This window comes from Macaca nemestrina, chromosome 6, assembly GCF_043159975.1.
Source record: "Macaca nemestrina isolate mMacNem1 chromosome 6, mMacNem.hap1, whole genome shotgun sequence".
NCBI lineage: Eukaryota > Metazoa > Chordata > Mammalia > Primates > Cercopithecidae > Macaca > Macaca nemestrina.
This window is the reverse complement of record NC_092130.1, coordinates 42741986-42769944: the sequence shown is the minus strand read 5'-3', so window position 1 is coordinate 42769944 and position 27959 is coordinate 42741986. Positions and strand designations below refer to the sequence as shown.

General features: G+C 43.5%; 1 protein-coding gene across 14 annotated transcripts in view; it reads right to left on the bottom strand.

The window, feature by feature from the left end:
- Nucleotides 1-27959, bottom strand: part of LOC105467094 (kelch like family member 3) — a 270346-nt gene that overhangs the window by 64507 nt on the left and 177880 nt on the right. For 13 of the 14 annotated variants that reach the window (XR_011624657.1, XR_003014725.2, XM_071098389.1 and 10 more), the window contains 3 exons: nt 26387-26493; nt 15142-15263; nt 9107-9269 (listed from right to left, as the gene is read on the bottom strand). Coding sequence is in view for 12 of the 14 variants with exons in the window: in XM_071098389.1 (XP_070954490.1) it covers nt 9107-9269; nt 15142-15263; nt 26387-26493 (392 nt within the window). In the remaining 2 variants the exon portion in view is untranslated. Of the gene's footprint in view, nt 1-9106; nt 9270-15141; nt 15266-26386; nt 26494-27959 lie in introns of those variants that run through there. The other variant, XM_071098393.1, reaches the window with a different exon arrangement.

Genomic DNA, 27959 nt, shown 5'->3' with positions numbered 1-27959 from the left:
TTTGCTGAGCACTCCCTAAGTATGAGGAGCTCTGCCCGGCTTTTGGAGATGCAACGGAGAGGCAGACAAGGCTAGATTCTGGGGGAAGAATGCATGTGCCAGGGGGCATAGTACCTTTTAACCATGGGCTAGCCCTTGAAGGGTAACTCTCTAATAATAACTAACTTTTCTTATCGTTTTGCGTCTTTTTCTTAAAGAGGAGTGGACACAGAGAAAAATAAGTCAGTTAATTAAGAGTTCTGGTTAAGAGTCCTAGTTAACCAGGCTTTACTATAAGTAACAAATATTGTTTAAGTTCCATATCCTGCTTGGTAAAACACAATGAGTATGTTCCTGTCCATGTGGATGGGAAATTATGGAGAAGAGGAAGAGGCACCATATAACTTTCAGTCTTTTCCCCATCCAAGCAACACAAACATATCTTCCCAATGTTAAAAGGATGATAAAATTTGGGTGATACATTCCCAGGCAAGGGCTTTCTCTGGGGATACAGTTGCATCTTGGAGAAAGTTGAGGCCATTTCCTAATACTAGCTAACACCATTCTAAGCATTTTACATATATTATGTCTCTCAATCCCCACAAAAGCCCTACTAAAGTGAGTATCAACATCCCCATTTTACAGACGGAGAAACAGAAGCTCAGAGAGTCTAAGACATGTGCTTAGGTTTACAGAACAGTAAACCTGGTAGAGTCAGGTTTTGAAAACAAGACTGCCCAATTGTAATAACAAATATTCTGATGAGTATCTTAGGTACCAAGATAAACACCAATCCTGAGCAGTCCACTGGGATAAAATTCAACACAAACATCAGAAAACCTTAAGAATCCCTCTCGGGGTGCTGGACATAGAAAGAGACAGAGAGAGGCATAGACAGAGGATATGCATCTAAAAACCTTTTTTTGGGGAAAAAATAGAATAATCTTAGTCCCTAAATTCCTAACTTCTTGGCATTTTGGAGTCAGTTCTGGGTTCAAATCTCAGACCTAACACCGGAATTAAGATATTTCCCTAATCCCTCCATCCACTAGGCCAGAGGAAATGATAGTCTTTGGGATTCCCAAAGCCCCTCAAACAAGAAATAACAATCATATCCCTAATCACCCTGCTTTATTACATGAATCTTTCTATTCTATTGGGACTGGGAGCCCCATGAGGTCAGGGACCAAGTCTGTGTTATTTGAAGCTGAATTCTCAGTTTCCAGCATAATATCTGTATATATTGAGCTCTAAAATTATTACTGCACTTTCCTGACTGTTCTTCAAGACTGCCTAGGGCTCAGGCAACCTCTCAAGCTAGCCCCAGGACTATTCCTCTCTGTTCATGGAATGAAATAAACCTAAACCTTTGATCTGGTTCATCTAACCTACAAGCTTAGAACAAACGGAATGATGACCCATCTGTGACTTCCTTGACCTGCACAGATGAAATAAACCCCATAAGAGCCATAATTCCCAGGGCCAGCAGCCCCAGGGAACAGGTGTGAGTGCCTCTGAACTGAACCACAGGTCACACCCTCAGGACAGACTGGCTGACACAGGTGGACACACAAACAAAATGGAAACATTTTGGCAGGGTGAAAAAATAAAACCACAGAACTGCCTTAAAACCCTCTCTTCTGCCCCTTATTACTCTGTTTTTAGAGGCCAGAGGCAAGCTTTCTTGAATCAATATTTAGCTTTCCAGGCTCACAGTTTCTCTGCTCTAGGGAAAAGGCTCAGCTCCCACAGGGAAGTAACAGAGACCTACCTTGATCTCTTCTCAGAAGGGTCATGACCACCAGCCCTCAGACTCTAAATATTATTACCTCCACATTCCCTGGGAAGGCAGGAAATAAGCTCTCTTTCCATGTTGCCTTACTCCAGAAATATTATGTGTTGTCCTCTCTCTCCTCTCTCTCTCTCTCTCTCTCTCTCTCTCTCTCTCTCTCTCTCTCTCACACACACACACACAAACACACACACACACGCACACACACACACACGCACACACACACACACACGCGCATGCACACACAGCCAAGGGCCATAACAGTGCTATTGATTCAACAGTGAGGTTCCCCGTAACCCAGAAAATGGAACAAGGGAAGTTTCCTAAAATCCTAACAAAGAGCAAGCAATGAAACCTATCTGTGTCTGCACTACTGCCTTATTTGCCACCTTCAAATTAGATGCAGAAAATCCAAGAGAGGCAAGAGTGAGGCAACCATCATGGAAAATAGGCTGGGCTGGTCTGGGTGGGTGAGAAATAAGTAGCGGGGCTTAGGACACAGACCTCTGCAGTCAGCTGGCCTCCCTCTGGCCCTGCCACTTACAAGCTGTTAATATATGATCTTGGACAAGTTACTAAACCTCTCTGGGGTTTCAGTTTCTTCACCTATAAGCTGAGAAAATAATAACTATCTCTTATACTTAAGTGAACAAAATGAGGCCATGCCTATGAATCATGTAGCACCATTCCTGGCACCTAGCAAGTGTTCAAAACTGATAGAAATGCCCATCATTATCATCATCATTATTTCATGGTGACAAGTTAGCAGCAGCAATTTTAGAAGAGGACTCTCACTGAGTCAGAGATTTATGTTTTTTAATGCTTTTTCAAATTTTTCTGCTGCCCTTAATTTAATTACTTCATTCCATGATCTCAAATGACTCAATCAATCAAAAAAAGGCCATTTCTCTCCATGAGCACGTGAAATCCAATGGCTTTTCCATCCCATGGCTGGAGGTTTTCACTTAGCTTTGGCAGCCTGATGTAAACAACATGTCCAAAGAATTTTAATTGCTACTTCATTAATGAAGTCCCATTAACATCCCTCCGAAACAGCTCTGCTGATGGCCCAGTGCATGGCTGTCCAATTACCAAACAACAAAGTCCCCATAAACCTAAGCCCTGGCCTCTGAGGTTAAAGATTAAGCAGTCCCTGGAAACAACAATAATGAGGTATAAGAAACAGGCTGTGAAAGACACTGGGGTCCATTTCCCAGCTACTAGCTGCCCAGGAAGACTGTGATGCCATTAGCTGAGGCAAGAGTCTGAGCAGTCAGCTTCTAAATGCAGGACCTACCCTCCCTACCTCAGAATAACATATATCATAGCAAAGATCTGGGGGACTTCCCTGAGGGGGAAACTGAATCCAGAGGAAGCAGGAGGGACTGCCACAGCAGGAAGAGACAGGGCCCTTCCAAACAGGAAACGAAATAGGCAGCTGGACATAGAGATGAAGCTTCAGCCCCCACAAAGTTGTGCTCTCCCCGGAAAAGCCAAGGACCTATCAGAAGACAAGAACTGGCTTTAAAATAAAGTCACATTTGTTTAGAGAGCAAGTTGGCAAAATCTATCAAAAAAAATTTTAATGTATACTCTCTTTGATCCAGCAATTATGCTACTAAGATTGCACCCTATAGGTATATTAGCAAGTATACTCCAAAATATTATGTATAAGAATTCTCACTGAAGCATTTTAAATAAAAGAAAAAACTGGAAACATTAATGTCCATCACTAGAAGACTGGTTAAATAAATTATACTCCATCCATGTGATACAGCAGGTTAAAAGAATAAGATATAGCCATACACAAGGGTCTGGAAATAATTGCAAGATTTGTATTGTCAAACAAAAGTACAATGAGTACAGAGTGCTTCTGTTTGTGCAAGTTAAAAAGCATAATATATAAATTCTGTGGGGTTACCAAGGATCTCCCCACTTCAGAAAGACAGCCTGGGAGAAGACTGGCTTTGCATTTTATACCTCTATGTACTGTTTGCATTTTTTGGTCATGAGTATAAATTGCTTTTATTGAATATATTACCTACATTTCTCAAACAATGGTATAGAAATGTATCTGCTAACATGGAAAGACATTCAGAATATACTGCTAACAAGTTTCTTTAAGAGATGGGGTATCTTGCTATGTTCCCCAGGCTGGACTCAAATTCCTGGGCTCAAGCTACGCATGATAGCTTGAGCTATCAACCTCAACCTCCCAAGTAGCTGGGACTACAGGCACCTGCTACTGTACCTGGCTAGAATTTTTTTAAACTGGAAAGCATACATGTACAATGAAAAAGATCTGGAAGGATACACATCAAGGTGCTGCTGGCAGTTCTCTCTGGGTAGGATTGTGGTATATTCTTCCCACCCGTGTGCTTTTTCTGTAATAGTCAGGGATGAGTTTTTATTAAAATAGCAATAACAACAACAATAATAACAACAAAAAAGAAAGCTTTTTAGAGAAGGAAAAGAAAGAGGATTCAGCAGCAAAACTGGAATCTACAGACAAGTGAAGGCAAAGCAATGCTAGCCAGAAACTGGGAAGAGTAGGGGAGGCTGCACAGAACATACCTGCCTGCAGTAGACATCTAGATAAAGAGAAACCAAAACCAGAAGTACTGGAAATCCTTCTTCCCACAAAGTGCATGTGGTCTACAACAGCAGTGACCTGAGGATTCCTGTCTCTCCTGCCTGGACCCAACTCTGAGGCTCCCTCACTGCAGATGATGAGGCTGGGAGGGAGGCTCCACAGCACAGCCCCAGTGGTGTCTACTTCCATAGAATGCTCTCCTCCCCATTCCCCCTGTTCCCCAGATGATCCTGGAAACAGGATAGGATGTGCTACTCTCAGGATAGAGAGGAGAAAATAGGCTCAGGATTATTCAGCTCCAAAGTGTTAGCTGGTCTGATTCCTAGTTCTGATCTGGAAGGTCTCCTTGTAGTTTGTTGGCATGAAGTACCTTCTAACTCAAGGCCTGGGTCCAGGGAGGCCTCTGACCACAGAGACCAATGCTTTCCCGTGTGTGTGACCCTAGTGGGTGCCTGCACCCCTGCACTTACAGTAGAGTGAGGTCACAGGTCTGTCTCAAGAGGCAGCGATGGCAGAGAACCCCAGGCTCCATCTAAAGTCAAGGGTACAAGGAAAAAAGCAGGCCCACATCAGTGGGTGGGTTCAAGTGTGTAAGCATAGATAATCATTTTCTACTTCTTCTCTAAATACTGCAAAATCTAACCTTCATTCCCTTCTTCTAACATCTTTGCATTATAGCCTTATCTTCTGCATTATACTACTTTAAAAATATTACCTCCCTAGTGTGCAGAGCAGAGTGGGCTGCAGAGAAAGCTACCCAGGAGAGGATCACAGGCTCCACAGAAGGCCTACATAACAGGGAGGAGACTCTCAGCCTGAAGATCATGCTGACCCAGCCAGGCAAAGTAGGAGGGCCTACTCACTCATGCAGTGAGGGAACAGGCTCCATGTGTCTGGGAGGAAGTCACCCGACAGGGAACAGAAGCACCCACATGGTGCTTCCTCCATCCCAAGATGACGACATACCCTGTGTCTAGCGGACAGCTGGATGTCTGTCTACACTGTCTGGTTGTTGGGATTTGGTGACTACATTGCACAGGCTTCCAGGAACATGCTTTCAATGGAAAATGCCAACTCTAGCCACATGCACTCCTCAGTTACTGACTCACAGGGCGTCCTTATGTCCAAACTGGGCCTAGAAGCTGTAGAATGTAATAAACACTGGCTCTGGAGTCAGCACTGCCTGGGCTTGAATCCTGCCTTCTGTCCCATCTGTCACGATGTGACCTCAACAAATTACTTCACCTCTCTATGCCCTGGTTTCCTCAGCTATCATATGCATTAAATGGGATGATGCCAATAAAATGCTTAGCATAGGGTATGACCCAAAGGGAGAGCTCAAGAAACACTGGCTAAGAATAATTCATCAGGATGTCTGCATACACACACCCATAATGTGGACAGAACACAATCACTATGACAGCAACAGGACCAAGGAACACCAGAATGATGGATGTGTTCCTAGCTGCATCTGCTGCACTCTCCCACAGATGAGTCTCATCATCATAGAGTGAAAGGGGCAAAGGGAGAAAACATAGACATTGAAAGTTGGGAAAAGACAGGCCAGAAGAGCCTGGGAGCCCTATTAAAGGTGGGGATTCACATTAGAGAAATGCACATCAAAACTACCAAGTGATACCATCTCACACCAGTCAGGATGGCTATTATTAAAATGTCAAAAAACAACAGATGCCGGCAAGGTTGCAGAGAAAAGGGAATGCTTATATACTGCGAGTGGGAATGTAAATTAATTCAGCTACTGTGGAAAACAGTCTTGAGATTTCTCAAAGAACTAAAAATAGAACCACCATTTGACCCAGCAACCCCATTACTGCGTATATACCCAAAGGAGAATAAATTGTTCTACCAAAAGACACATGCACACATACGTTCATTAAGCACTATTCACAATAGCAAAGACATGCAATCAATCTAGGTGTCCATCCACAATGGATTGGATAAAGAAAATGTGGTACATACACACCATGGAATACTATGCAGCCATAAAAAAAAGAACAAAATCATGTCCTTTGCAGGAACAGGTACACAGCTGGAGGTCATTATCCTAAGTTAATTAACACAGAAGCAGAACACCAAATATCATGTTTTCACTTGTAAGTGGGAACTAAACCCCAGGTGCCCATGGACATAAAGATGGGAACAACAGACACTGGGGACTCCAAAAGGAGTAGGGGCAAGGGCTGATAAATTTCCTATTGGGTACTATGTTCACCATCTAAGTAATGGGATCAACAGAAGCCAAAACTCAGCATCACACAATATACAAATGTAACAAACCTGTACAAGTACCTCTTGAATCTAGAATGTAATTTTAAATTTTAAAAAAGGTGGGGATTCAGTATACTCCCCAAACCTCAGACAACCATACCAGCCAATTAGGGCGGGATATGTGCTAGGTGTGCACACACATGTATGCACACACTATGTGGAAGGAGAGGGCTGGCAAGAAGAGATGCAGAAGAAGGAGACAGAGAATTTCTGACATCTAAGCACTCTCCCTTTGCCACTGCACTAGCAAATATTTGTGAAAACAATCTGCAGAGAAAATGTTTGCCTTAGCAAAGAGCTTGGCTCCTGCTAAAGCAAAGCCTTAGCACATCCATCCATCTAGAAAGTGACCTCTTCAAAGGCTTCACTGGGAACCCTCCCCAGGGCTCCCTAAGTGAAGGTGGAAAGGCAGTGGAGAATATGCAGGGAAAAGAGAGCACAGGAACAGCAGAGAGGCAGAAGGGTCAAGGTTCAGAACCAGAAAGAATCAGCAGGACTCAGAATTGAGGCTACTGGGTAATGTCCTTCACAAAAATCATCATATAAAGACTATTTTTACAAGTCTTCAGAAAGAAGACTTGCTTGTGCCTTCAGAAACAGGCTGCAGGGAGACATAAGAGTCTCTGCAGGCTCCTGGGGTCAGGGACTTAATCAGAGAGAAAAAGCATGCCAAGGAACAGAGCAAATGCTTGTTGCTTTGTTGACCAAGAGGCTAGCACAGCACAGGTAGCTAGCTGGCAGGTGAGCAGCCAGTAGGTCCTCAGCTAATTTCCGGACACTGGCTGAACAGGAGACACTGAACAGAATAGCAGCCATGACAGTGCTTGAGCAGGGGGAAGAAGGAGGTGCTTTATTGCAAGGGAAGAAGGTGGCCATGACTGAATTTATCAATTTAAATGATCAGACCTATTTCCTAGTCATTCATCATCTTTCCTCAGGCTGGAACAAGTGGCAATGAAGATTTCTTTCCAGCTAGCTAAATAAACATGGTGGACTGAATATAAATGTTCATTTCTACTCCCTCCCAAAACCCCATTAAAATAATAGAATGACAAGCTCTAGCACAGAGAACATCTCCAAGAAAAATAAGTGAACCAACAGATTATCTGATGCATTGAGGACTGTTCTAACAAGAAGTAGTGGTAGAACCATACACTATGCAAGAGAAAAAGACAATTACTAACTGCCCTTCTGATTAAAGTTTTCTGATTTAAAAAACACTATAATTGTAATAGATGACTTAGTTCAGTTGTGGAAATTATATTTGGACAATAAAGACAGGGATGGCTGCATGTGTATAAGGGGAAAGTCTGCGAAAGCTCAATCTTATTCTTCTGGAGAAGTCAACAAATAATATCTAAAACTAATAAATCAAAGAATAGCAGTTATACATATTATTTTGATAAATGGAGGTGAGTAGTAGATGAAGTAGCTTTTAGCTGGATCAGAACCAGGATTTTAACTCCTAAAGGATTGAAAGTGAGTGGCTCTGGAGCACAAGACTTGGTGTGGAAAGGTGGAGCAGGGCACTCCTCATCATTACAAGCCCTGCAATAGTACGTGACTTTTTTTTTTTTTTTTAAGACACAGTCTCGTTCTGTTGCCCAGGCTGGAGTGCAGTGGCACAGTCTCGGCTCACTGCAAGCTCCGCCTCCCGGGTTCACATCATTCTCCTGCCTCAGCCTCCCAAGTAGCTGGGACTACAGGTGCCCGCCACCACGCCCAGCTAATTTTTTTTTTTTTTGTATTTTGTTTTGTTTTGTTTTGTTTTGTTTTTGAGACGGAGTCTCGCTCTGTCTCCCAGGCACACAGTCTCGTTCTGTTGCCCAGGCTGGAGTGCAGTGGCTGGATCTCAGCTCACTGCAAGCTCCACCTCCCGGGTTCCCGCCATTCTCCTGCCTCAGCCTCCAGAGTAGCTGGGACTACAGGCGCCCGCCACCTCACCCGGCTAGTTTTTTGTATTTTTTTAGTAGAGACGGGGTTTCACCGTGTTCGCCAGGACGGTCTCGATCTCCCGACCTCGTGATCCGCCCGTCTCGGCCTCCCAAAGTGCTGAGATTACAGGCGTGAGCCACCGCGCCCAGCCAGTACGTGACTTTTAAAAGAATGTTCATGGAACACTCAGAAAAAAACAAAAGTTTTCTTAATAATAACAAGACCTAGCTCAAGACCTAGCTCAGTTTGCTCTCCCCACCGCCCAAGTCTTCTTGGATCTCCTTCCTCTACTCTAGTGAAAATTACTGTCTGTACCATCCCCTTGGCAATCAATCATTTTCCACTTGGCAATGAGCTAAACTCTCCTATCATTAATTATCTTTCCACCTGTATCTCTACCTAAATCATAGCTGCTTCACAGCAGAGACCACTTCTCATAATCTCTGAGGAGTCTGCAGAAGACCAGGTGATTAGATCCACAAACTCGGAGGAGGTGCAGCAGTCCAGCTCCCCCTTACCTGCGTAGGCATTGGCCTGCTGCAGAAGGTCAGTGCAGGTGTGCACATCTGCAAACGCACGGATGCCCAGGCAATTGGTGGGATGCAACTGAGACTGCAGGAAGTCACAGCAGTTCTGCCGAACATCCATGAGCTGCAGCAAGCTGGCTGCCGGAAGCAGCACCTGCAAGAGAAAGTGACATTCTCAGACATTGGCTCCTACTGGCAGGGACTCATCCCCTTTTTCCTATCATATCACTTCCATGCTCAAGATCTTTTCATGGCTCTCCACTGCCTGCCCAATAAGTCCAAACTTCCTAGCCTGCTTTCCAGCCTTATTTCCCACTACTCTGCACTTCATGGACCCTAAACACCAGCAGATTCTCTGTATCCCTACAGCCATGCTTCCCAGTCTTTAATTCCCTGGGGATCTCATTAAAATACAGATTCTAACTCATTAGGTCTAGGATGGGATCTGAGAGCCTGCATTTCTAAAAAGAACCCAAGTGATACTTGCAGTTGCTGGTCCACAAACCACACTCTGAGTAACAAAACTCTACACACACACACACACACACACACACACACACACACACACAATATGGTTCTCATGCTGGGCTGCAAACTGGAATTACCTTAAGAGTTTTAAAACTACTGATGCCTGGGTCTTGCCCTAAAAGAATCTAACTTAATAGGTATAGAGTGTGGCCTGGACATTAAGATGGTTTTTAAAGCTCCCCAGGTGCTTCTAATGTGCAGCCACATTTGAGAGCCACTGCCCCACAACCTTCAGTGTACTGTCCTCATTCAGAAAGGTACTTAATGAATTATTAATTACTGAACATCTATGTGCCAGGCACTAGTTTAGGCTCTGGGATTCAGGGGTAAGCAAGAGAAACCAGATCCTATTCTCCTGGAGCTTAGAGTCTACTGGAACAAGATTCATCCCAAATCCCTCAGGACTCAAGCAACGACACTTCATTCTCCCATTGAACAGATACAAAGCAAAGAACATCTTTGGGTACATTCTTAGAGAAAGGATGGCTAAGTTTCCATTTAAAAGGTCACAGGACACATGACTACTTATACTATATGCTGGAAGACAGAAATAGTTCTTGCTCAGGTATATGTGCATGTGTTTTTCCTAAGGGTCAGGGAAGACTGGCTTGAGCAGGCCCGCTGGGTGCTCAGACAGCCAACCTCTGTCAAGTTTCCCTAGGACCTTCCCTCAGCTGCTGAAGCCTGCGTCTAGGTCAAACATACAGGACAAAAGGCCAAAGTCCTGTCCCACTTCAGCTCTGCTACCCTGGCCTTCACCTATGGAAGCAGCAGATAGTCTGAGAATTATTTTCCAAAAAGAAATTTATTTTAAAAACACACTGCAGAATAGCTTGATTTAAGGCTGCTTATCTTGGGGACCCCGGAATCCACTTCACCCCAGAATAATCCCCTTGCCCCAGTCCGTTGCTCTTAGCTGCTGCCCTGGCTCTGAGACAGAGTGACTGAGCCAGCTACACTCTAGCTGTTCCCATCCACAAGCGCTTGCCCAGGAAGATATGGGCTGCAGATGTATTTGTTTTCTTGATTCAGGACACTTAAAAAAGACTCCTTTTTTTTTAAGTGATTTAAATTCTGGACTCTGACTTTCTCCCAAGACAGGTCTGAGTCCTCAGCTCTGACTCTCATCACTTTTATGTACTCAGGCCAAAAACTCTGCCCCACTGCCCATTTGGGGGCTTTGTCCCTCCACTGGGGTTACCAACAGTCCTAGTTTTTCCAGGACTGGGGGGTTTCCCAGGACTTTCAGGGCTAAAAGTGGGACAGTCGGTCACCCTTCATTATCCCTGCCCACAGACAATAACCACCAAGAGCCTCCACTATCAGTGCTCGAACTCCTGAGCCAAATGCCTACGCTCAACAAGGAAAGCTGCTCCTACCCACAGGCTTACACTTCTCCCTCACGACAGCTGAGTTCTAGAAAATGTGCTCCTTTTCCCTTCCTCCACCCTCTCTTCCACTATCCTATATCCCCAGCAGGAAAACAGTAAATTAACACCATGTCTGTGATATTTTCTGAACCACTAATACATTCCTGAGCAAGAAAAAGATAAAATCACCCTCTTCTGAAAGTTTTGGACTATAAATGAACACAGGTAGGATCCAAATCTAATCTAACCACCTGAACTCTCTCCCAACTAAGCAGCCACCATCCCCACTAAGCAGCCACCATCCCCACTAAGCAGACATAAACTGGGAAACTCAATTAACCTGTGAGCTTGCTCAGCCTGGCCGAACAGATTCCAGGACCAGATTAGTCTCTGCCTGCTAGTCAAATGGAGATCCATTAACCATTCTTGCTGAATGCACACCAGGAATAAAAAGTTCTGCCCCCAGTCTCCAAATGACCTCCATGACGCCCCCTGGCCAGTATCAGCTAGAGTTAAGACTGGAGTTAAGGCCATAGGTTGACCAATCATGCTGATTTACCTGGGACTTCGCCATTTTTACCGCTGAAAGTCCCCATTCCAGAAGGCCTCTCACTTCTGGGCAAACTAGGCTAGGTGTTCATCCTAGGGAGAAGTAGCCTCTAACCAGTGACCCTAAGAAGCCCCGGAGGGAGAGGAAGCCATCAAATGTTAGCCAGCACACACCCTACTCAGAGGTGTGGTAAACTCCAAAAGGGCCAGATGTGAGAAGAGGCAGGAATTCAACAGCAACCCTCTCCCCATCACCCACCACCCAAGAGAATTTCTGAGAGTCCAATCTGCCCCCAGACTGCATTCCAGTGAGCTCCCCCACCCTATACACATACACAAGATCATGCCAGTGACACACAGTCCCTTCCCCCTTCCCCTCTTCCAAGGAGACAGCAGCACAGTGTGGTGCTTAAATTCTCAAGCTCATGACAACCAGCCAGAGAAATGAAATAATAAATATTTCCTGAATATACTCCTTAGGTTACAATTTCAATTTTTAAAACCTCCCTGGATAGAGCTATCCACATAGCTTTCAACTTCCCTACTGTTCACAATACCTACTTAGTAGGCAAAAACTATAAGGATTTCTACCACTCCACACACCTTATCCTGTTTGAGTCCTCTCCTACCCAAAAGCCTTCCCAAACTGACTTCCTAAAATGAATTAGGCTTCTGGTTTCTCTAATTGCTCTTTCCCTCTCTTTGACTATGAGACTAGCTTAGAGTCAAAGGCCCTTTTCTTCCTTCTACTTGCTTCATACAGAAAGGTATGGAAAAAAAAGTCAAGGAAATCAGAATACTGAAGGGAAGGCTTGGAGGCTGGAAGATGTATCACTGCTCAGACTCAGTCTCAGGGATAAATTAGGGCCCCATCCAATGGGGTTCTGGGATCTAGACACAAGTACAAAACACATTCCCGGAGGCTCTGAAAGAAAAAAGAGCAACACATCCATGAAATGACTGTCTTCAGTTCCCGCTCCTCACATCAACAGGACTTTGAGAGGACTTCCTTTTATCTTGCCTAAAACTCTACTCCTTCAAAGCAGCAGCAGTGACAAGACTATGAACAAGAGGCCAAGCGTGGGTCCTCAGCTCGGAAGCAAGACCATCCTCATAGAATCACTAAGGCAGTACCGCCTGGTCCCTGGAGGGAGGAGGCTGAGATCAGAGGAGTAGTTGGCCAAAACAACCCATCAGGATGGAAGATTACCCTAAGTCAAAAATCTTCTAGCTTGCCTTTTGCCACCTCAGCATTACAGTTCTTGGAAAACAGGCCCTGAAATGGCCCCCGGCAAAGAGTTTACAGGTTACCCTTCAGCTTGCAATGGCTTCCCCTCCATTTTTCATGTGCAGGCCCCTTTTTTTTTTTTCTCTCTCTCAGATAACATGAAAACATAGCAGAGGATATCCTGCCACAGAGTTTGCTTCCTTTAGTAAAAACAAAAGGAAATGCCCTGCCTCAGAAAGCACCTTCTCCTGGAATTGCAGGGAGGCAGGGCCATGCACAGAGGGAGGGCACCAGCCAGGGGGCCCAGGTTTTGGGGCCACCCAGGGTCTCTGCCCCAACCACACAGTGGGTCTGGCACAGAATCAGTGCCACATAAAGAAAGAAAGGAAAAGGGGTGGGGGGTATATAGATGAACAGGGAAGCTGATAGAACAGCACTGTGATTAAGTGTCATTTTGAATTTTGACTCCTCCACTTACCAGCCATGCAACTGAGGACAAATTACTTAACCTCTCAATGCCTCTGTCTCCTCAAAAATAAAATGAGGACAATAAGGTTTGTTATGAGGATCAAATGAGAAAAATTGAAAGCAGTTAACACAGTGTTTCGTACATAGGAAGTGCTCAGTTGATGTTAGTTTTTATTATTGTAAATCATTATGAGCCAAAGTCAAGGTTCTGATCATTCATTTAATGAGAAACTAGAATTCATCATAGCCACAGAGCACAGTGAGTCAGCGGGGACTGGCTTCAGCTCCCAACTCTACTACTTACTCTCTATGTGACCATGGCAGGTTATTTAACCCCTTTGAGCACCAGTTTCTTCAAGCTGTAAAGGAGGGATCATATTGGTATGGTCCAATGGGTGATTATAAAAATTGAATGGAATAATGCATGTGAATTGATGGGCATATGCTTGCTTATAAAAGTAAGTCAGTTATGACTGCTGGTACCTCCACCATGGAAGGGGAACTTAGGGTCTCTCCAAGGTATATGTGGCTGGGAAGCGACTCGGGGTATAGCTCTCAGCCATTTAACCAAGTCCCAGATCTCTGACCCTTGTTTCTAAGGCTTTCAGGAGAGCCCCAGTGCCTCCATGCTCATCTCCTCAGTGCACCAAATCCTCAATACCTCCTGTCTTCACAGACAACCTGTGAGCAACTGCCTCAGCAGATACATAACAGCATGGAGAAGAATCCACATTTTGATCCAAACTCTCTTCTTCCCAATCTTTTTTTTTCCCCAGAGACAGAGTCTCGCTCTGTCACCCAGGTTAGAGTGCATTGGTGCAATCTTGGCTCACTGCAACCTCCGCCTCCCAGGTTCAAGTGATTCTCCTGCCTCAGCCTCCCAAGTAGCTGGAATTACAGGTACCTGCCACCACGCCTGGCTAGTTTTTGTATTTTCAGTAGAGATGGGGTTTTACCATGTTGGCCAGGCTAGTTTCAAACTCCTGACCTCAGGTGATCTGCCTGCCTCAGCTTCCCAAAGCGCTGGGATTATAGGTGTGAGCCACCATGCCCAGCCCCTTCCCAATCTTTTTTGTTTTTTCTCCAACATCACCCTTGACCTAACCACAGTTTAAAGTGAAGAGGTTAAAAGTCCCTAAACAATGAAGTTCAGAGAATTTTCAGTTTGGTGAAAGCATCCATATGCTGGGAGGGTGACATAACCCAACCTCATAAGACAGAAGCTTCTGGACTCAGGACCTCCAAACAGTGAACATTATGTCCACACAAACTATACCTTGCTTTATGTACCTCTTAATCCTAACCAGGCAATAAGGATCCAGAGTAGAATATCTTCTAATTATCCAAATTTGGAAACACTTTGTATTTTACAGGAAAAAAAAAGTTATTAAATAAATACATGATGAAAGGAGCAAAGAGAGCTGGTCCCAATTATAGAATTCTATTACCTCCCCTCTACTCATTTTATACCAAATTACTTTGCATTTACTGTTCGTACCCAAAAGTTATTGAGCTGTTTGAATTCTGAGATGAGATGATGACCTGGGGAGAAGAGGAGTCACTCAAGCTCCCAGCTTTTCCTTCACAAGATTTTGAACAGACATGAGTTAAAGACTTTCTACTCCCAGGGTCCAGGCTCATTCAGGGATATCATGGCCTAGTGGCTAGGAGCATGGGTGCCCAAGCCAGGAAGGCATGAGTTTGAGGACCAGTTGGCCCACCTCCTGGCCATGTGGCCCAGGGCAGGTCACCTGACCTCCCTGGAGCTTTAGTTTCCTCTTCAGTAACCAACTGAATTGTTGTGAAGGTTAAATAAAATAACACTGTAAAACGGTGGGTCCTGAGTGTGCAATACACTGAGCTATTAGTGAGCCTGAGTTTACCTGGACATTCTCTTCAGTCACCTCGATTTCAGCAGTATAGATGTAGTCAATCAGCTTACTCAGTGTCTGCCCATCCACGTCCTTGATTTCTATCTTTTTGGCTTTACTCTCAGACATGTCACCTAGAGTTTACAACAAAAACAAAAAGGTCATATGGGATATGTTTACCTTCCACATGGCCTCCTGCCCTGTCTTGGAAACATAAAAGCACTACCTGGGCTCCAGGAGGCAGCAGAAGGGATTCAGGCGCAGAAGAGGATAAACCAGGTAATATCAAAGTCACATCAACTTTGGATGTGTGATCACCTACAAACCTAGCCTTAAGTATTCCTTACTCTATCTATTGCCCACTTCCATTTTGAAGGAAAATCTGTGTGCAATCACTCATTTAACCAACATTTACTGTAAACTTCCATATACAAGGCCAGACAAAGTGAACAAGATATGCACCTGTCCTTAAGGAACACAAGTCTAGGCCTGTCCTTAAGGAACACAAGTAAGGCAGATATATAAAAGTGTTTATAAACAGAGGTGACAACAGCTTAGTAGATAGAGTTATACACAAAGTATTGTGATAACAACAACAATAAGTAACATTTCCTGAGAGCTAACTATGGCCATACACTGTGTTAAGCACTTTAAAGTCTTTTAATCCTCGCAACAACCTATGAGGTTTATTACTATTATCACCATTTTACAGATGAAGAAACTGAGCACAGGAGGGTAGGTAATTCATTTTGCCCACAGTCACACACCTAGGAAAGGCCAAGTTGGGTGGAAACCCAGGGAGTCTGACTCTAGAGTCCATACTTGTAACCACCATGTTATACTAAATCCCAAGAACACAGAGGAGGGAGCAACAAATCTCTCCTGGGAACTCCAGTCAGGCATCCTATTAAGAGGTCACATTTGAGTGAGGCATTAGAGGATGAGGAAGAGTTCTACAGGCAGCAAAGGTGAGGAAGGATGAGCTGAATCTGGAATCCATTCGTGCAAAGAGAGGAAAGTACCAAAAGAATAAATTTTGGTAAAATGGCAAGAGGTTGGTGTGGCTGGTACATGGAGTAACAGTAAGAAGAAGGAAGCTGGAGAGGTAAATAGGGCCAGGACCTGACAAGCCCTGTAAGTCACGTAAACAATCTGGGACTTTATCCCAGGTGTAGCACCACTGAGAAGTTTTCAACAGGGAAATGACATCAACAGATGGGCATTTTTGAATGAAATTTTGGATGCAGGGTAGAAGCTAGATTACATGCAGGGAGAACAGCTGGAGGCCCTGATAATAATCCAAGAAAGAAAGAAGGCAGGGCTGTAAATAATGGCAATAGCAGCACCACATTTCCACAGTCCTGAGGCCCCTTGCCTTCAGCCTGCACTCTATATACAACACACGGGTTTATCTAAAGCCAGGCCCATTCAACAAGGGCTGCTGATTTCAGGAAAGACAGGCAACACATGTCTTTGTAGACTAAAATAAAGGGCAACCTGACTGCAAGAAACAAGAGATCCAGAAGCCTTAATGTGAATGTGAATGTGAATGTGAATGTGAAAACAGAGCCTGGGTGGTTGTTTTCTCTCTGTGGAATTCATACACCAGAGCCAAGAAAATAAAGTACAGTACAGCATGTGGGCTGCAGACACCCACCTCCAAGCTGTACGGACTGCACATGATTCCTCCACCAATCCAGAGTCCCATCCTGACACAGTTCTAGAGCTGAATGATTCTGGAACGGAGAGGAAAGTAATGGGGGAGACATTCCAAACCCTGCCTGCTCCCTTAACTGCCAGATCAGGTGGACCTGAGACCCTCCACCCTGGTCTCTCTTCTCTGACTGCCAGTGGAAGCCCGTGAAAGGCCTCAGCACAGTGCCCTGGGGCAGAACGAACAGGTAAAGAAAAACAGGGAAAAATAGTATATTCCTCCTCCACCCATAAGACAGGCTCCACAATCTCTCTCTTGAGTTTATTGAGACACACAAACAAAAACATGCATACACAAGGAAATCAGAAGTTAAGCTATTAAAAAGTTCATTGATGAGGGTCCAGTTGGTAATTATACTGCAAAAGATAATCAAAGATAGCCGATTCTTTTTTTAAGGAGTTAGCCCTCAAAAAATAAGACTAAAAAAATAGAGCAGCCGGACTGTAAGAACCAAGGGATTCAGAAGCCCTCACAGCAGTGTAAATCAGAGCCTGGGCTGACTGTTTTCCACCTGTGGAATTTGTGGTTGAAAGTCAGGTTAGGGTTTTGTAACTTTGGGGTAAATAAATGGAAACTCCTGGAATTGTAAGAAAATATTTTTCTATACGTGCAAAAGTTCACTTTTTCTAGGGGGATGACAGGTCATTTTTATCAGATTCTTACAGGTGTCTATGATTCAGAAAAGTTTAAGACACAGTTTTCTAGACAGTAGGTCTTTAGGAGACTTTTCCTTGCTCCTTTACGTGACTCTCAAATTTCTAATTTTCTATATAAAGTACTTAAAACTTAAACAAGCAAGAAAAAAATGATGTGAAAGAAAAACTAAGGGCTCAAACACACCACTTATTTTCTGAGAAAGCATGTAGAATCCAATCTTATTATCTTTTATGAACCAGCAAAAATGACTACACCAAACTAAGACTTTAGTTTAAATGGGCCCTAAAAATACTCATAGTAATAGTCACTACTGTATACCTGACCTTCTGCTAAGGTACACTAATGTGTATCCGACCCACATTATTTCATTTAACCCTTGAAACAAGTCCAGGAGGTAGACAGTATTACTTCCATTTTACAAATTATAAAACTGGCATTTCTTTTTTTTTTCGAGACGGAGTTTTGTTCTTGTTGCCCAGGCTGGAGTGCAATGGCACAATCTCAGCTCACCGCAACCTCTGCCTCCCGGGTTCAAGTGATTCTCCTGCCTCAGCCTCCCAAGTAGCTGGGATTACAGGCATGCACCACCACACCTGGCTAATTTGTATTTTTTTTTTTTTTTTTAAAGTAGAGACAGAGTTTCTCCATGTTGGTCAGGCTGGTCTCGAACTCCCAACCTCAGATGATCCACCCGCCTCAGACTCCCAAAGTGCTGGGATTACAGGCGTGAGCCACCGCATCTGGCCAAAAATGGCATTTCAAAAGGGATTTACACATAGATACTAAGAGGCAGGACTGAGATTTGAACTTTGGCCTAACTCTAGACCCTGTGTAATTTCTAATACATCCCTCAATAAAATCTCACCCTAACTAATAACCTTAATAAAAGTATTCCCAAACTCAAGGCCTTGATCTTAATTCTGAGGACAAGTTAGTACTTAATATCTAGCAAAAACCAAGCGGCTTATCCTCAACACATAACAAAGTGCTTGGCATAAAAGAAGCACTTAAAAAGTAGTTATTGGAATAGAAAAAAAAAAAAAGAAGGGAGGCTCTCTTGACATATCATAATTCCATGGGCTTCAGTAATTCTAGAGGGGGAAAACCATTAAGGACTTGGTCATTCTTGCTCCTTCACTCATCCCTAATAGCTTGACAAAGTATTTCCAGAAAACAGAAGATGAACCCTGTAAGTCCTTCCATGTTTGTGGTCAGTCCAAGTGCTCTCTTCTGCTAGCTCTTCCCAAGAGGCCCAGACAGCCACCTCAGACTCTGAACTTACAGAGAATGTCTGTCAGCTGCACATCTTTTTACCCTTTCCATCTTCTGCTCACCATCTGCCAACATGCATGTCCTGTTTCTCCAAAGACAACATGATTCTCTCAGGGGCAGATATTTGTTCATTTATTAAATTCAGCAAACATGTATCAGATGTGTCCTCATGTGTCAAGCACTGTGCTAGGCCCAGATAATACAGTGGTTAACAAGTCACAGCCCTGCCCTCATGGAGCTCAGTCTGGTGGAGAGAGAGACAAGAAAACCAACAAATGCAAAAGATGTCAAATGTTAGAAATGGGGACTTAGCTTTAAAGGTCCTCAAGCCAGGGATTCCTGCACCCTAAAGCTGCATGCAAAATGATGAGCACACAAGAGCACAGGTTTGCTCTTCCAGAGATAAAGTCCATTGTTTTCATCAGATTGATGCATAATGGTTAAGAGCCACTGATCTGGAGGAGTCATAGTTATTCAGAAGAGAAGTGAGAATGAGAGAAGAGTATCCCAGACATAAACTTTGTATAGTATATACAAAGGTCTGGAGGTAACAAAGGGTGTGATCTGTCTGGGAACCATAACAAGTTCAGTCTGGCTGGAGCATGTGAGGGAAGAATGATGAGACGGGGCTGTAGATGAAAGCAGGAGCTGGACCATTTGAGGGACTTACAAGCCATGCTAAGGAATTTAGACCCTTCCTAAGGGCAACAGGGAGCCCCTGATAGATTTTAAGCAGGTAAGGGATACATCAGATTTTAATATTGGGAAAATCACTGTAGCCACAGTGTGGAGAATGGGTGGGGAATGGGAAAACAAAACAGGTGGCAGACTGGCCAATTAGAAGACTGCTGCAGAATATCAGGTAAAAGATGATGTTGGCCTGACTGTATCTTGAACTTCTTTAAATACTTAGACCGTTACGGCCTTGCACTTAGCAGCCTCTGAGAACCACAGAGGGCCCAGAAGAGCAAGCAATCCCAGAAGCCTATTAGGTAAAAGCATCTAAGTCTTCATTCTAGATCCTAACAAGCACACTATGTGCACAGCTGAGATATTTTTAGGTGGAAGACTGCCAAAGAAGAGCAAGAGGGAGAAGGATGGACTGGAGGAGTGAAAGGAAAATCTTTCATTATCACAGAAGACTCAAGAGGTCTAGAAAAATCACTAGCTCATCTTCCAGGTCATTGGTATAAAAGCAACCCTATTATTAAGTAAATAAAGTCTTGAGAATGAAAATGTAATAGATTGGTTGGCAGGTCTCTCTGAAGAACACCACAGCTAAACCACCGACCACCTCTACATAGTTATATGTCCTTAAAAACAAGAAAAGGGGGTATTCAAGAGTCCTTATGCCACAGAATACCTTCTTGCTCCTAACTTGAATTAGTACTGTAATTTAGTCTCATGTTCTGGGTAGAGAGAAAACAGGAAAATCCTTATCCTTTGCACAATGATTCTTCATGGGCACTAAGATGGTTATTGAATTTCTTCCCTCCAACCCTCATCCAAGTCCTAAAATCTGGGCTGCCAACCCATTTGGCTAGAGCTGAGCTCTAAGGCCAAAGACATTAACCTCACAGGAGAGAAAGAAATGCTCTGCCATCTCCTTGAATCCTGGCCAACCCTGCTGCAGGTGAGTGGTCTGGGCCATTTGACTGCAGATCAGGGAATGTCCTTAGTTCACAGATCCTTATGTCATATTGGGAGTGAATAGCAGTCTGTATTCCTGGGTGCCACACAGTCCTCTGTTGAACCACAGGTTACCCTATATCACCTGTGAAATAAAGACATTCTCTGTTCTGCCTTTATCCCAAGGCTGTGTGAGAATCAAAGGAGACAATGAGATTGTGAAAGGTGGGACAGCAGGATCCAGCAGAACCACAGTAATAGACACCGCTTCCTCACCCACCCTCCCTGGAATCTCATCCCTCCTCCACCTGGAAATATATTTCTGCTCAACTAGAAGCACAGGAAGCACAAAGTCAGGAAAAAAATGCCTCTGTGTCATTACATAGTGACTACAAAAAAAAAAAAAATCAACCCTATCACCTCCACCCCCGACATCCACAAGAATTTTTAAAACTATGACATACTCTACAATAATAAAAGTAGTCTTTATTAAGTACGCAGTGCTGAGTGCCTTATACCCATTACCTATATTTGTTCCCTAGTTATTGTTATTATTCCAGTCTCTTCAATAAGAAAGCTGAGGATCAGAGAGGAAAGTGAATTCTCCACACACCTATGCAGTTAAGATTGGAATACAGGTCATTATTACTCCAAAGCCCTTTCCAAGATACCACACCATCTCCCAGTGCAAGGTGGCATTACCACACTTGTGTTTAATCTTTAGTAAAGAGGCCTCTCCACATCACCAACTCCAAACCTCTTCTATGAACATTCATAAAATATTCCTTACCAATAGTTTATTTCCAACGATGGTCTCAATTTTAAGGCTGAGCTACTCTAAACCCAAACAAGTCTACTTCAGACCATCTCAGTCAAACCAGTTGCACCTTAATGGAGAAACCACTGGGAGTGAATAGCAGTCTCTATTCCTGACCACCACACCATCCTCTGTTGAACCACAAGCCAAATTCCTGCTCAAAAAACTTGCCATTTCTGCATCAAGGGTAACATTATTAGACAGGACCGCTGGCTCCCTCACCCTCAAATCTTCGTCTCCTGAGCCAGAAAAAGATGCCTGACTTTATTGTGGTATGATAGGGACAGGAAGAAGAAGCCCTATGTCACTGTCACTTAGTCCAAAAGTGACTAACTCTAGAAGATAGTCACATGGAAGGTGAAGCCATTGCTTCTTGATCCCAGGCAGCGTTTCACACCTCCATCCCTTTTTCTCTGAACCATTCTACCTAATCCCTGACTCCTCAGAGGCAAAACTCTCATAAACCAGATGCTATCTACTACCACTATTACTCTGCAACCTCTCTGAAGGTCCACTTTGTCTAAGAAAAGAATTCTATTCCCTAGTTCTCCTTCTCTCATTGTCCATTGCCTTGTATTCAGTTTTGCTGAGCTGCATGTTATGCAGAGCTCTTCAAAGGCATCGATACACCACACAAACACCCGGAACACAGACACGGGCCACAGGCCAGGGCCTGGTAGAGTCTGGCTGGCAGCAAGGGTGAAAAAACAGTTCTATGGAAGGAACTTCATGCCTGGGAAGTGAGTAAGACAGCCAGGCCCTCATGGTTCTGCCTTGTGGACAATTCATGCCTACTCCAAGTCTAAGCCCCTTGTCTCTCACCCCCAGCATATTCCTGAACTCTCCTCCCTATTTCTACTTACCATATATTCAAAGATACCAGTCAAACATCAGCCTAAATCTAATAAAAACTGGACAGTAACTCCTCTTTAAAAAACCAATCTAAATCAGCCACTACATACAGTACAATATGACCAGATGAGTGGGACAGATCACTCCCAGGGCTTCATTTGCGATGGAAGCCCAAGTGTCTTTTAGCCATGATTATGGGCATAAGACCCTGGGCGCATATATTCTGTAGACCTCAGTTTCTTTAACACTATAAAATGGGGGCTGTATCTGAATGACATGTAGGTCAGGGACCCATATGGAGTAACAAATACTACAGTACACAGAAGCCATGGTAAAGGGCATGATAAAAAGAGAGAAACACTGATGAGGAGATTTTGGGAAAATTGCTTCCCTTGGGATGGAGGTGCCAGATGGGGAGGATGGGGAATGAGTCTTAAGTATTTCATCTTTATAGGAAAAAGATGGGCAGAACACAGCACTGCTGGCCTCCCCACTCAAGTTATGCTGAAAGCAGTAAAGGGCAAATAGGTTGACTGCTCACCCCAGATCTTCTCATAGACTGGTTGGATTGGGACACTCTCTGATGGGCACTCAGACCTCAGTTTCACATTTATTCCAAGTTATTGTCCAAAGGACAATGGTCAAGAAGTGTGGGATTGGTATTTGGAACCATCTCAGGACATTTGGGCAACATGAACTCAGAGGACAAAAAAATAAAAACATTTAAGCTTGAGTAAAAGACCGTAATCACACAACTCAAGTCAGAAGAAAGCCATGTGTATTTTACTTTCCTTTTGGCTTTAAACATACTGATAGAAATGGACCTAACAAGAGTCAGCCTCTTACCCCCAGGACACGATGCATTTTACACGTTTTGAAGTTGAACCAGATAATTAGAACAAAATTTTGCAGTGTTACTGGAGTTTTTTAGTACCCACTTACCAAGGTTTAGGCAAAGCCAAGGAGCCTTAAAATATATAAATCTTAGATATATTACTGATGGGAGTATAAGCTGATACAACTGTTCTTTAGATCAATGCGGCACATGTCTCAAAAGTCTTCAAAGTGTGCATACCTTTTAACCAAGTACTTCTTGTTTTAGGAATCTATTCTAGTAAAATAATCAGGAATGTAAATAAAGACTAAGATGCAAGGATGCCCATTATAACATTATTTATAATAATAAAATATTACATAAAACTATAATTTCCAACAAAGAAGGAAATGAATTTTCAATTAGAGTACATATAATGGAATCTTATGAAGGCATTAAAATTAGGTTGTAACTGCAATTTCATTGACATGGAAAGATATTCATTATATATTGCTAAGCTCAATTAAAGAAATTTTTATTGAGCACCTGCTAGATGGAAGACCATGCTAGGTAGCAGAGATGTGGTGGTGAATTTTAAAGGTATAGTTCTTACCCTCATAAAGCTAATGATTGGCCAGGGAAATCAAATATTGAGGAAGTAATAAGATCAGTAGTAATACTAAAGAGAAGCATAAAGTACCATGGGAGTAAGTAGCAAAGGAATTTAACCTAAGCCAGAGAGGTCATAGAAGGCCTTCCTGAGGAAGTGATGCTTAAGCAGTAATGAAGGATGAATGGGAGTCAGCCAGGCCAAGAGACGGAGGACAGAACATTCCAGGAAGATGAATAGTAATTTAAAAAAAAAAAATACATACATCGAAAAAGGCTATTTCGGCTGAGAGCAAAGGCTCACGCCTGCAATCCCAGCACTTTGGGAGCCGAAGCAGGTGGATCACTTGAGGCCAGCAGTTCAAGATTGCTTTGCAACATGGCAAAACGCACTCTCTACTAAAAATACAAAAATTAGCCAGGCATGGTGGCACACACCTGTAGTCCCAGCTTCTCAGGAGGCTGAGGCACAAGAATCACTTGAACCCAGGAGGCGGAGGTGGCAGTGAGTTGAGATTGCACCACTATACTCCAGCCTGAGCAAAAGAGCAAGACTCTGTCTCAAAAAAAAAAAAAAAAAAAAAAGACTATTCTACTGTACACATTAAATGCACTTATTTGTTAAAATATATATTTTATATATGTATACATTCATAAATATAAAATCTAAAAAGACATAAACCATATTCTTACCTAGATGTTGTAGTACACATAATTTTTTACTTTTTGCTTGCCCACAGTTTCTGATTTTTATCTGTAATAAACACATGTGAACAGTATTTGGATGGATGGGTGAATGGATGGGTGGAAGGATGGTTGGTAACCAGGGTTTAATGGAAGGCTTGGGCTGGGCATTGCATTACACTGCTTTCTTCTCTTGATTCTCCCGTCCCTTCAATTCCTAGAATCTAAGAATGCCCCAGAAGCACTTTTTCTTCCAATTTGTAAAATCACTTTGGTTTTGCTATGACACTTCCGCTACTTCAGAGGTAAGTTCATCAGCAAAAAGTGGAGCCAGCATGACAATTCATTGCAATTCCAAACAGATTCCTCTCTCAACACTGAACTTTCCAAACCCCACAAAGAATAACTGGCAGAGGTATTTATTGAAGTTATAGCTAAATAACTTCTACAGACAAGATGAACCATTTTAAAATATAGATGGATGAAGGAAAGGGGGAAAAAAAGGAAATAAAGGCCTTGCAACTAGGGTTTAAGACAACTCAAAAGGGAATGCAGCTCAAAATTTCCAGATACTGAACTTAGCTAGTTTTCCAGGCTACAGTGTGAAATTCCTGGCTCATGGATGAAAGTAAGGTAAGAGTAGCTTGGTCCATTTAGCAGAGGCATGACTCCAAGTTGAGACCAGCTCCTTCACATGACAAGTCAAGGGGGAAACACATGTGACAAACTCTCAATGCACAAGTGCCAAGTCTCTCCCAACAAAACCAGTCTTTCCCAGCTGTGTACCATATTAGGAAAAGAGTTACAGCCCATTCAGCAAAAATATGCCTGCACTCACCCATCATTAGCAAGCTTGTGTTCATTCTTCAGACATTCACTTATTCACTACCTCCTGTGGTGGGCATGGAGGATTCAACAATAACAAGACATGTTCCCCAAGTGCCCAAAGCTCACAGTAAGGTGCAGGTGACACTTCATTCACTCATTTAAAAAATATTTGTGTCCTGCCATGTACCAGGTGCTCAGTATATGGTAACAAACAAGCCCAACAAGGTTCCTGTCCTCATGGGGCTTATATTCTAGTGAGGCAAGACGGGTAAAAAACACATAACGACAAACCAAGATGATTTTCAGATGGTGATAAATGTTATGAAAAGATGAAGTCAAGTTATAGGAAAGAGAGAGGCCTGGTGTGGAACTATGGTCAGAGTGGTGAGAGGGGGCCTGCCTGAGGAGGAGACATTTGCAGGATGGAAAGCAGTCAGTTACATGAGATACAGGGCATGGGCATTATAGATCACAGGAAACAGACAATTATGCAGGGTGACAGTTGCCATACTCAGAGTAGGCACAGGCACTTGGAAAGCATGTAGAAGGAACACCTGACCCAGTCTGGAGGTCTCACCAAGCCCAGATGGCCTCCTTCTGTCAGCAGTGATTTATAGAGCACTGAAAGTACCTGGTTCAGGGGAGGTGCTGAGAGAAACTATAGACAGGAAGATTAGCCCATGGGTTTCAGGTAATTCAATCTCAGAACTAACAGATGGGAAATATTTGGACAAGACTATTGGGCATGCCCAGTAAATAGGGACCCTGGAAAGTTGGCAAAGGTGCTGAAACTGAATGTCAGATATTGATTATACCTATTTCTCATCCCTCTCAAAATCCATCATCATTTTTCCAAATCTCCTCCACTCTGTAAAGACTAGAGGAGGCCCAGGGCCCCTGTCTGGAATGAAGGTCTAGGAAAGGACAATAGGTAGGCCAGCTGGTAAAGCACTGGGCCAGGTGCCAGGAAGCCAAGTCCCACTCATTCACTGTGACCTTGGACAGGTCTCTTCCCTTGTCTCGGCCTCAGTGTCCTCCATCTGCAAAGTGAGAGATCAGAAGGCCTGGCCATGAGCCCAGGAGTCTACAATGTTAACAATCTCCCCCACATGATTATGGTGCAGGCTGAGTTTTGAGAACTAATGGACTATGTGAGTCTACCTTTTTTCCTCATGGTGGACACTGGCAACATGCCCAACTGGCCTGGACTTGGTTCCATCAAGTCCTCCATGGCACAAAGCACAATATCTGGCATAGAGAAGCCCCTCATAGTGGGCTAAGGGCTTTCTCTTTCCTCCCTCCCCTCATGTCACACCCCCAACATTCTCCCATTGGGGCTGCAGCCCCATAACCATGGGTTAATGTTGGCCACTCACCATACCTGTGAACATTGCACAGAAGTAAGGGCTGCAGGCTGCCAGGACCACACGGTGGGCTTCTATCTCGACATCTTCTGCCACAATCATCACGTCACACAATAGCTGTTTACTGTAAGACACCAGTGAGAGGACAGGATGGGTCACAGCATGGACACCTACCCTCATCTTACAAGGGTATTTTTTTCTCCCACCCAGATTTCACACTATCACTATACAAAGCTGTCACAGGGACTTGCTCTATCTTGAGTTAGAGAGGCGGGTGGATTCACTGACTTTTCCAAGTCCCTGAGAAACCTGACATTCATGCTTTCCTAAGGTCCATGGAGAGATCCAACTACTCTCTGGCTGTAAATTCTGGGCTGCTTCATTTATCTTCACCTCTCCGTTCCCCAATTCCATCAGCTCAGATTAAGAATTAGGGGTTTAGTGGCTCAGGGAACAGTGGCAAAAGCTTGGGGCTATCATTCGAGTGACCGAATGAATGCTGAGGAACGTGAGCATACCACTGACTGTATCACCAGCAAGACCAAGTACGATTCCCCACGGGATCCACTGTATATGTAACACCAGTAAGAGGCAAGCCAGCCTTAGGTATTTCTCTTTCCACCCAGATTTAACACTTTCAACAAGAAGACTCTGCCTGCAAACACAGTGCTCCCTAAAGACCCTGTGCAAACTCCAATCACTGAAATTATTAAAAATACTGTAATTACCTTTCTGTTTGTCACCCCCACTGAACTCAGAAAGGGACTTGTCCTATTTAATGTCATATCCTAGACACCTGGCTGCATACCTAGCACATATTAGACCCTAAATTTTTACTGAATAAATAAATTAATGAATGAAATGTAATCAATCCACATTCATAGACAGAATGGAGATCTGACTACTTTAGAGATTGATAGGGTGCCACGAGCTTCCATCAACCCAAGAATTTTTCCTTCATCACTCTCCTAAGCTCTTATCATGACTGTTAACAATATAATAGTTAATATTTATTGAGTTACATGTGCCAGGCACTGTTCTAAGCACTTTTTTACACATACTACTTCTTTTAATCCTCTCTACAACCCCATGAGATAGGGCTAATTGTTATGCCTATATTACAAGTGAAGAAACTGAGGTCCAGAGAAGTAATTTTCCCAAGGCCACACAGAAAAGCAACAGTGGAAACGGGATTTAAATGAAGGCAGCTGAAGCCCAGAACCCATGCTCTTAAGTTGAGTGGTATACTGATCACCACTCATTCCTCCTTGAGATTAAAGCACTGGAGAGAGGAGGAAAGACAAGGAGGACAAACCCACTTCAACTGTAAGCTACTGGTAGTGGTTACTTGGCATGCTACCCTGGTTTGAGAGGGCTGAGGTCATGACTAGATTCTGTGTGAGAATGTTGAGGCCAATTAATGAGTCTGCCATGGTTGACAGATGGAAGAAAAGCTACATATTTGCTATCTCTGGTATAGCACATTAAGTCACTGTCAACTACTAAGATATTTGTTTAGGTTCACGTATCAGAGAAATAGAATCACAGGGCCTGAGAAGGCTGGAGCTGCAAATGCTGTTAGAGATCATC